The 11,518-nt window shown below is 37.5% G+C and overlaps 1 protein-coding gene across 1 annotated transcript; it reads right to left on the bottom strand.

Moving 5' to 3' along the window:
* Nucleotides 1-7,406: 7,406 nt before the first annotated feature.
* On the bottom strand, nucleotides 7,407-10,116 carry LOC133867866 (pentatricopeptide repeat-containing protein At5g44230-like). Its single transcript, XM_062304634.1, has one exon. The coding sequence runs from the start codon at nucleotides 9,846-9,848 to the stop codon at nucleotides 7,887-7,889; it is 1,962 nt and encodes a 653-aa protein (XP_062160618.1). The 5' UTR covers nucleotides 9,849-10,116; the 3' UTR covers nucleotides 7,407-7,886.
* Nucleotides 10,117-11,518: the final 1,402 nt, after the last annotated feature.

Raw genomic sequence — 11,518 nt, 5'->3', positions numbered from 1 at the left:
CTACCCTTTAAATACCCAAACAAACAAGTTAACATGCATGTGGAGATCGGGGACACTAATTTTATATGGTAAACTTATGCATGCATGTCCATATTAATTAATTTCCAATGGACCTATTAAAATCATTTACGAAAATTAGTCCTCATATATATATATATATACTCATGACTCACGCATCCATATTTGCCACTAGGAAATAGCTGGCCAACCAAATCGATCTCACGTACGTACACTCAAAAAATTAACCTGAATTTAGCACATATAAAAAGACCAACCATAATTTACTAATCAATGATAAAAACAAAAACAAAAAAGCATTAAATGAACCATTTCAAGATGGATAATTAGATGAATGAAATGGCATCTATTTTTGCTTTTTCTTTTCTTTTCTTTTTCCTACTTCTAATTGGGAGCGTTTGCTTAATTTTCACGACAATGCAAGAAGCAAAAAGTTTTCATGCTACTTTGTTATTATGTTATATATGGTTATTTCCTAGGTACTGGTACATAATTTTGGAGGTTATTTCCTTGGCAAAATAGATCGACTTAAATGATATAATTACCAAGTAAAAGAAAAAAGAAAAAGAAAAGATAAACAATTATATATACTGACTATGGCCATTAATTTGATAGTAATTATTATGTTTTTTTTTTTTTTTTTAAGAAACTGGTTACTCAATCGGTCTTGTTGGATTTAAAAATTAGGGTTCTTCACACACTTACGTAATCCTCTAAATAATTGGTAAGATGGATGCTTTGTCGAAGTGTTATGGTGATATTAATGCTGCAGATAATTAAGGTATACAGAACAGGCCATATCATCCTCACTTTACTGTTCGGTGATGTATATCATAAAGGTGTGTTTATGATATTAAATTATTAATGCCAAGCATTATGTTGATATAATGCCACTAAAGTGATAAAGTTTAGTGCTTGAAGTTCGATCTATTTGTTGCTTTTTTTCTTTTTTCTCTAATCGTTTATCTTTTTTCTCCTAGGTTCCATTTGCTTCAACGTATAATCCTGTTTTTTTTGTGGAAAATATTAAACAAAATCATTTTTTTAGAAAATAATTTTAGCTAAAAACATTTTTCGGTATTTGGCTCATATGAAAAACTGTGACGGCCCGTGACAGTGTATTACGGTAGCCGGTGGTGTATTCTTGCAAACTCTGGTAGCATATTCCGGCGAACTCTGATGGTGAATTTCGGTGGCCTCTAGTGACAGCGTATTGCATAACTTATACATAATCTAAAACGACGTCGTTTTGGTATTAAACATGACCAAAACAACAATGTTTTGGTAAATTATGTATATATTAAGGGTACGTGAATGCGATTAATAGCCGTGTCTACATGTTCTAAAACCTCTATTCACATATGCAGATAGTGATTTTTGCAAACCGCATCCGCATGTGCGGATATTGAATAAAAAAAATGTACAGTATAAATATTTCAATCAATTCACAGAAAAATTTCTTGTACAGTATAAAATTTGATATGGTCATGAGATTAATTCTTCCTAGCAACACATAAAACAAAGAAATGCCAAGGAGTGGCATAGTGTCGGAATAATTTCAGCTTACTTCACCCCAACTTCCACATTTAAGACTAGAGACTAAAGTTGGGAAAGAAACACATTTGAAACTGTCTTTGTGGCTTTTAAGGTAGAGGGAGACGATATTGATGCAAGAGTTTGGTTAAAAAAGTATCATTAATTGATTGCCACTAAGATTGTTGGAGCTTAATTAATTAATATGATTAATCACATCTCTCTTATTAATTCTATTAAAAAATGTCACTTTCTTAAAGGCTTCATTTTCTATTTCACACGATTATTCATTATGGTATTATTCTTTTTGGCAATTTAGAAGATAAAAGAAGAAGAAGAAAAAAAAACAGCTAGCTATGAGTCAGTTTAGTTCCAAAAAAAAAAAAAAAAAAACTATGATTATTGTGGGAATCTTTAATCCTACTGGCTAATTTTGATATTAAATGGATTGGATGAATGTTAACGCCTCTCCTTTTTGTAGTCCTATTTTATATGCTTGCAATAAGGCGGTTAATGCCATTTTAGTAGGAATCGAACCATAAATTTTCGTTTAAAAAAGAAAAAAGTATGAACGAGGATAAGGGCAAAGCCTAATTTATATATATATATGTAAGGGTTAGAATACGGGTTACGCAGAAATTTTGCAATTCATTATATTTCTTATAGCTATATAATTAAAGCATCTCTCTCTCTCTCTCTCTCTCTCTCCCTCTCCGAATATAGTATTTTTTGTTTGATTGAAAATGACCATTTTGTCCTTTACTTATTTATTGACCCAGTTGATGGTCTGGCCAGGAATAAAAAAAATTTGTGGTTTGTTTTTACGTCTTTTCATGCCCTTTACGCTCAATATATATGTTCAAGATGAGTAGATAGATTGGGTTTTTTTTATTTTTTTATTTTTTATTTTTTTTTTCGTTTGAAACTTTATTATAGGGGAAAAATAAAAAGGGCCCATCAAGTGCATTATGAATGTATTGTGTATCAAATATCAATTTTACTATAATATTATTAACAAATTAAATTTAAAGATTTAAGTATGTTTTTGTATTATAAATAGTTTTTGTATTTAATTATTGTGACTTTTCAAATTAAATATTTCGTAACAATTTATATCATTATCCGATCATCCGATATAGTCAATCCAAACTAGTCATACTAATAAAGCTGAGTGGAGGGTGTGGTTAGTAATAACCACAACAGCTGCGCGGATGTAGTTATTAAAATTAAATATCTAAAAGTGATATTCGTATTTTTTAGATGCAATTGCAGATATTGCAAATAACCGCATCCGCATATACACCTCTAATCTAATCTAAGTAATTCATCTATATATAAGACTATATATATTGATGGCTGGACTATAGCTATTTATAAGCAACCCTTACTAGATATTTTATAGTTCTATGAGCACAATTTATTATTAATGCCAAGACGTTTCTTTGAATAATTTTTTTTAAAAGTAAATTATAATGATTGAGGGAGAGTGTTGAAGATATGCCGCTGATCTGATTTTATCCCCAAATTTTATTTCCATATGATTCTCATTAATTGTATTTTCATACTAGAATGTGTTGCTCTTTTGCATAAATGCATGTACCTGCATCAGTGAATTATCAAGGAACATTAGATAATTTTTTTAAAAAACATATTTTCTCTTCTTCTTTCTCCAATTTTCCTTCTTCTTTTTCAACTTAAATAAACTCAAATTGAATAATTTTCATAAAATAGAATTATCAAAGATTTGAGGTAAAATAGAAGAAAACAGGTTTTCTAAAAACCTGTTTGGTTTCTGTTTTGAAAACAGGCAAAACATGTTTTACAACCATGACGAGGTGTTCGGCTAGTTGTTTTGAAAATAAAATCAGGGAAAACAAAAATCAGAAGAGACACGAAAACTAGGAACAACTTCGACTTGTTTTGAAAACAAGTTTGATATTTTTTTAGGAATAATTGCACCACTGATCTTTCGGGTTGGCCTAAATTACGAATTAATCTATTTGGTACAAAAAGTTTATAGAGAGTCTTTGTGGTAAACTATAATTACGAATTACTCCCTAAACCCGTTTTTCGTCCACCAAATTTACAGAATCTGTTAGTTTGTCACGTCATATAATAAATAGTAAGACGACCTCTAAATATTATTTGTATTGTAATCTATTAATGAACTTTGTTTATTTAGTAGACAAAAAACGGGTTTATGAGCGATTTGTAATTATAGTACCATAAGGAGTGATTCATAATATAGGTCGATCACAAAAATCAGTGGTGTAATTATTTATTTTATTTTTTATCATAATTGATCGAAACATGCGGAAACAAAGGGAGAAACCGTTTTCTTTTAATGCTCTATTTGTTTCGACGTAAAATGGTTTCTGTCATAAAGTATTTTCGACGAAATCAATTTTAGAAAAAATTATTTTCTCGAAAATATTTTTTAGTGTTTGGCTCGTACAAAAAAATTACGAAAAGGGAAAATGCAGCTGTCGCCGGAATCCGGCAACGGCGACCGGCCGTTGCCGGATTCCGGCGAGCATGTTTGACCGGATTCGGCCAAAATGGCCGGATTCCGGCAGGACTCCTCCGACTCCTGTTAGATTCGGCCGGATCCTGGCCATTTTGGCCAAATCCGGCCGGATCAGTGGCCGGGTCCAGTCATATCCGGCCATTTTGGCCTGATCCGGCCGGATCCTGGCAGATCAGGCCGGATTCCCGCCGGTTTCTAACCATGGCCAGATTCTGCCGAAATCTGGTCGGCCGGCATCCGGCGACGGTGGCCGGATGTCGCTGGATTCCGGCGCCGACATTATTTCCGGTGGCCGGATTCCGAGGCCTGGATGATGCCGGATTCCGGTGCCGCCTGGTTTCGGACAACCGACTATTGCCGGATTCAGGCAGTCAGATATTAAAAACCATAAATCGTTTTCTAAAAATTAAAGAAGCTTTTACGGTCAAACCTAAAATGGTTTTTGTTGACCAATATTTTCGCCGCTACCAAATACCGTAAAATACCGAAATCATTTTTCAGAAATCATTTTACGCCGAAACAAACGGAGCATAAGTGTACACTAAACCCATAGTGATCAGGTCGGGCATTCGACTCTTCTCAGCTCCGCTTTCCTTTTCTTTCATTTTAACGAAGTCACATAACACACCTTCTCTTTTGTTTGACAGAAATCAAAAAACCTACCTCCTTATTCTTCATCTTCGTCGCATTGTCAGGCCGAGAGAGAGACAGAACCAGACAAAAAAGAGTGGGTGACTCACGGTGGAGAGCGGTGCATTTCAACTAGAAGGCCCTACGGTGGGCTCACGGCTGGGAGAGACCAAAGCTAGGTGAGATTCTGTTTTCTTTCTTCTTTATGATTTTGGTATACCCAATTGATTTATAGTTAGTAAAGTGGTTTTGGGGATTTATTGTGATTTGGTCGATTGGGTTGAGGTGGATTTCGGTTCCTACTCAACGTATGGATGTTGGTTTCCTTGTGAGATTTAGGTTTGATTGGTTGGTTGAAGAGGCTCTAACCGAAAGGGTGTTTAAAGGAAAATTTTTTGGTTTGTCTATGATTTTGATTTGTCCCCTGCTTCAGTCGGAGAGGACCTAATTGAATTAAGGGTTTGATTTGGAGATTTTTGGGTGTTGATTTTCGATGGTAAGGGCCGGTTATGGCTTGATCGATTGTTGTTTTGTTGTTTGAGATTTTGGGTTTCTTGGTTGGTTATCTAGCAGAAGTAGTGAGGATTGATGAGCTTCCTGTTGAGATTTTCTGGATGGCCGAAGGTGTGCGTAGTTGTTGGGTGTTGTATATTTTGGTAGCTTGATTGTGTTGACCGGTTGAGTGGGGGGAAGGTTTTGTTGGATTACTGATCTTGTTTTGTTTTAGATTTACGAGATTATGGTGTTATGAATTTAACCTTCTTTAATATATAGATGATAATGTTTATCTTGTCTATTTACTGTGTTACAAGAGTCTTCTTTGCCAAATCCAGTTGTTTTCCCATGTAAATCATGTGAAGATGTAGATATTCTTTTTTATCTTTTATTTTTATAAGTTGAACATGTAGACATTTTGAACGGCAATGAGATGTAACTAGCCTTATATCCTGACAGTGAACAATAATGGTCATGTTTGCTGTAGATTTCTTTGTTTCCTTAGCAATTTGCTTTTGCTTGTTTTTATTTGGGTAAAAATTGTCCAACGAAATTTTAGTGATGAAGATGTCTTTGGCCCAAGGGATTGCCCCTAGAAGGAATTCAACGACCATAAATATAGGAGTGTTGATGGAACCTATGTGGTCATGAATGTGTAAATAATGTGACATACACAGTTGTTTTTCTTGTTCAAAGGGATTAGAGTTGGATTAGCCTGATACTATAACTATTACATTTTTTTTAGGATCGTGGTTATTGTCATTACTATTATTATTTCTATTATCTTTAATGTTCTTATGAAGAAGTTTAGACTAGTTAAAACAATATATTGTCTTGTATGTTAATTGATGGGCTATTTACTTGGTTGTTTTAAGTTGTAGTTGATTGTGCTGTGACACTTGAGGAGTAGGCAGTTTAGTGTGTACTGTTTCTATACATGGATTCAATGTACATTATTTATTTTTAGCATACAATGTTGGCGAGAATGATGATAGGTAGTAAAACAATGTGTTGGACAAACTCATCTTTCTAGCCCGTCTATTCTTGCCCCCAGTTAAGGATGGTATTACTTGCAGGCATGCACTACCTCTGGCACAAGATGGCTAAAACCAGGCCTTCTGCAGTTGGAGGAGAGACCTTTAACTTAGTTAGCTGAAAGTAACAAATGTCCTTATCAGCAAGGTTTTAGTTAGAGAAAGGTTTTAGTTGATGGGTGGAATGACTGTCTATGACATATGTTAAGGAGGAAGCATAGTCAGCAGCCACATTTGCAAATCCATCTGAGATATCTTCATTAGCAACATTTGTACCACATCAACTTGGTTCAAATATTGTAGCAGAGGCGCCAATTTCATAATATTATGCAGAAGAATTTTTCACAACTACTGCACGTACATTTGGCTTGTGTATGTCATCGCATTAATTTATCTCCTAAGACTTGTCAACACAAGCAATGAAGATAGAGATAAAGCGGAAGATAGCAAAAGATGGCATTTTATCTTTGCAATTGTTGTAAGTGTATATATACTCTGTAATTAATTATCTATTTATACTAAATAAGAATGCAATAGAAAATTCATTCTGCCAAAATCTAATTCAATTTATTGATTGCTACTATCTCAACTTGTGTACTACTATATGTTGGAGTAATGCTAAGAATCATTTTTGTCTTTTTTTATCCACCTAAAGTTTATGTGGCTTTTAAAATCACAATTGGATTAAAATTTAATAGTGATCAATCCCAAACCAATGGTGATTTTGAAAGCAACATCAACTTTAAGAAAATAAAAAGAAAGACAAAAAAAATAAAAAAATAAAAAGAAAAAAGAAGAACAAAGTTCCTAGCATTACTCCTGTAAAAAGAAGACAAATCGAATGACATAAATTTGACAAAATTATGTTTGGAAATCACCCAATAAATGGAAAAAACAAAAAAAATTGAAAACAAAACATATATAGAAACGCCAAATAGTTTTCTATTTTCTTCTTAAGTGAAAACTGTTTTGAAAACAATTGTCCAAACGCCTTAGGTACTGTTTTCAAAAACTGTTTTCGAAAACAGTTTGCCAAACACTTTTTTAACGAAAAAACAATAGAAAACGAATTTTTGTTTTTGTTCTTGAAAACAATTCTTAAAAACAAAAAAGAAACTAGTTTCTTACTAGAAATTGAAGAAAAATAAATATAAATTGCGGCTAAGGTCGTCCTAAGTGAATTTATATAAGAAAACAAGTCCAAAACCTACTATGAATGCGAAATAAAACGAAACTGTTGAATCGTGTTCGAACGGACAAAAGTCTCGTTCAAACGAAACTTTGCAATGAAGTCTTCGGTCGAAGAAGCTTTGATCAGCTAGCGGCCAAACGTCTCAGGTTGTAGTAAATCGAACGGGCATCGATCAAGCCTCTTGGGTATTGTTTTTGTATTTCACTTAACAACCCGCTTTGACCAAATAAACCTTGGAATTGAAAAATCTTCATAAAATACAACTTTCTAGCGCTTTGAATAAGCTTTCCAACCATACCAAAATTGTCTTCATCAAATATTGAATCTCAAGATATGACCTTTTTATTATGTCGGGCCTGCTCTCGAAAACTGGCTTGCATCACCAATCCTCCACATATTTAAAGGATTGTAAAGGGTTGCTATTACACCTTCATCGTTGTTTAGACTCCAACATTGATCACCAAAAATTACCACAAGAACATGCCCCATCATGGAAGTGGTGAAATCTCATGTTATCCCTTACAACAATCTCCCTCTCCATGACTTGAGATGCACTACACATGAACGCATGGCAATCCTCACATATCCTGATGTTCTTCATGATCTTAATGGTGCAACCAGCATCTGTACTGAGCAGCCCATATGCCAAGGCTAGCTTCTCACTATGATGCATTAGTATACGCTTCTTCTCTTCATCACTTATATCATAAGTGACAGAACTTAGGATTGGCTGGTACCCATGAGCCTTTAATCTGTCCAGAAGATCCTCCAATGCCTCCTTAATCTTAATGGATTCTGGATGGGTCATCTCACCTGCATAGAACTCATGAATTACCCCCTTTTGTGCTTCAACCCAGCTACACCCTGGATTCTTTTTTAAGCCTTTTTCTCTCATCAACTTCCTCAACCTTGAAACATCATCCCACCTTCCAGCCAATGCATATGTGTTAGAGAGCAAGATGTAGTTTCCAATACCGTTAGGTTCTAGCCGAAAGAGATGGTTAGCAGCAATCTGAGCAATTTCAGGATTCTTATGGATGCGGCATGCTCCAAGCAGCGCACCCCACACACCTCCATTGGGCTCCATTGGCATTGCTTCAGCGAGCTGAAGTGCTTCTTCCAAACGTCCAGCTCGACCAAGCATATCTACCATGCAAGCATAGTGATCCGCCGATGGAGCAACACTAAAACATTTTTCCATGGTTGCAAATAATTGCCGACCTTGTTCAACTAAACCTGCATGGCTGCACGCTGTAAGCACCCCTACAAAAGTGACCCTGTTGGGTCTTGTCTCAGTCTTCAACATCTCATGAAACAACTGCATTGCTGCATGAGCACGACCATGCATGGCAAACCCCAAAATCATTGAACTATAAGAAAAAACATTCCTTTCCTTCATTCCTTCAAAAATCTTACATGCTTCCTCTATGCTCCCACACTTTGAGTACATATCTATCAATGCGGATCCCACAACAACATTACCAGCCGGCCCAAATCCATATTTCTCGGCTATATCCCGAACCCAATTCGCATACTTATCCGCACCTAGTTGTGCACAAGCTGAAATGATGCCCACCAATGTAACGTCATCGGTCTCCATACCTGCATCTTGCATTCTCTCGAAGAACTCTAACGCCTCCTTTGGCCTAGCGTTCTGAGCATAGCCCGTGACCATCGCAGTCCATGCCACCATATCCTTCACAGGCAACTCATGAAACAATTCCCCCGCCGACTCCATATCCCCACTCTTCGCATATGCAACAATCAACTCAGTCCAAGAAACCACATCCCTCTCAGCCATTTCGTCAAACACTTTGCGCCCACAATCCAAAAGCCCGCATTTCACATACATATCAATCATAGTATTGCCAACATACAAATCAGAAGCAAACCCACCAATCAAAATCGTCTGCGCATGAATCTGCCGCCCTAAATCCACGTCAAGCACTGCACCACAAGCCTTAAAAAGCGCAGAGAAAGTGAACGACACAGGCCCAGTACCCTCCCTTCTCATACGATTATACAAAACAACAGACTCGGAAAATGGTCCTTGAACAGCGTACCCACGAATGAGAGCAGTCCAGAGGAAGGGGTTTGGGTGGTTGACCTGTTGGAAGACAAGGCGAGGGTAGGAGTGAACCGGGACGTCGAGTTGACCAAGCATGCGTATAAGCTTGGCTAGAACGTAGCAACATTGGTCCAGGCCCTTGCGGAGGATGTGGGCGTGGACTTGTTTGATTAGGACGAGGTTGGTGCAGCCATGGAGAACAGAGACGAGCCGCGCCTCTAGAAGCCTTCTTCGCTGAAGCTGAGAGAAAGGTACGAAAATTTGCGTTGGTTGTATTTGTGGGTATCCTTGCTTTTGAAGGAAAACGTTAGGGAGAGCGATGGTGGAGAGCTTGCGGTAGAGAGCAACCATCACACAGGCCAAGTCCCCGTTGCCTGTTGCCAAATGATAGTGCAGTGCTCCCACAGACAATGGCAGTCGGCGAGTCTGGGCAGCATAAAAATTTCACTTTAAGAAACGGCGCGTTCTCCGATGTAACTACTATCCAAACGGAAGACGCTTTAACTACTTAGAAGTACTCATGTCCCGCCAAGGAGAAGAGGAAGCATGAGAACAAGGATCCCTCCTCATATTTGTAAAATCGGCAGAGGGATCCATACTCGGGTCATGACCCCTCTTAGAATAGTTTTCGGTTTGGTGTAAATGACACATTTTTTTGATGTTCTTTACGCTCCCACGAATCGATAATCACTGCAAAAAAACCAACACGGTTAAGAGAACACACCAAGGTGGCCGATGGATCTTACTCCGACTACTAAGTCAAGTTTTGAGGAAAACATTAAGTGTAATGCATGATTCTTCAGTCTTAAGTTTGTACCTGGTATTAGGACTTATTTATAGGTTAAGTTAGAGGCCAACATGAATTAGGTCTTCTGCTCCAATTTAACATAAAAACGCCGTCATTGTTTGAATTGGACTAGAAATCATTCCCTGACCTGAATTGTGATTCTTTCCTTATTTATCTTGGAGTAAGATTCTGAGCGGATTATTCGGGATTGGATCTAGTCCCGGAATTTCCGAAATTGGATTTGGTCTCGGATCTTCTGGGATTGCAATCTTAACCGCTCCCGGATGGTTGCGTCAGTTTCCAAGGCAACCTCTTCCACGGTCTTCGAAGGAGTCAAACTCCGTGCCAGGGACAAGTTCATCTCCAAAGCTACATCCGAACACCTCGCATGATCATGCATCCTGGGAGCAACCGTTTTTGGCGATAGCTAATCCCAGTGCTTGTTCTATAGAGGTTTGAGGCTTACGATCCTCATTGGGATAATGTAGGTTCTTAGGCCCATGGTCATCTAGCAGATCAGGCTGAATGGGATTTTTCCCAACAATTACTTCCTAATTCTCTTATTCGAGCTAAGCTCGACTAACGGGAATTTTGATGCCTCGGTAGTCAGAAGCTAGGCTTCACTCGAGGCTTGGACACCCTTTAACCTTTGAATCTTGGTTACCTCAGCTTGATCAACTGGAGGTTCCAATCATTACTACTACACTGATTGTGCCAACCCTTATAAATGTCGCAACCAATAGGTTCCTTAATCCCAACAATTGATGCCAAGTTCCTGTCCGTACTTGGTCTGCCTCCTACAATACACGGGACTATCTGACGCTGGAGCACCTCCAAGCAAGTGTCCTTCTCTGGTTAGGTGACCCCGCACGCATTTTGAAGAATCATTTTAAAATTATGTTTGTTGCCCATCAATGCGCTGTCTCCATACCTATGTGTCGGTCTCCCGGCATTCCGTCTGTTGTACTTCTTGATAATGCCACGCGTGTGACTACTCTCAGGACACGTCTCTCCGTCCCTGCTATTTCTCCCATCCTTTTGTTGTATTTCACGAAAATGCCTACGCGTCGGCACGTGTCCACACTTTGGTGGTTTGCCTGTCATCCTTTTTGACGAATAAACACGGAACATCTTGGGTGCGACTCCGTAGTGACTTTCGAGACGAGTGTTCTAAATTTTGAATTGACCAAAACGGGGTTCGTTTGACCCTGTTTTCGTTATTCCAAAGTTTAAG

The sequence above is a fragment of the Alnus glutinosa genome, chromosome 5 (genome assembly GCF_958979055.1).
Source record: "Alnus glutinosa chromosome 5, dhAlnGlut1.1, whole genome shotgun sequence".
NCBI classification, from domain to species: domain Eukaryota; kingdom Viridiplantae; phylum Streptophyta; class Magnoliopsida; order Fagales; family Betulaceae; genus Alnus; species Alnus glutinosa.
Note: the sequence above shows the minus strand (reverse complement) of the source record. Positions and strands in the feature narration are given on the sequence as shown.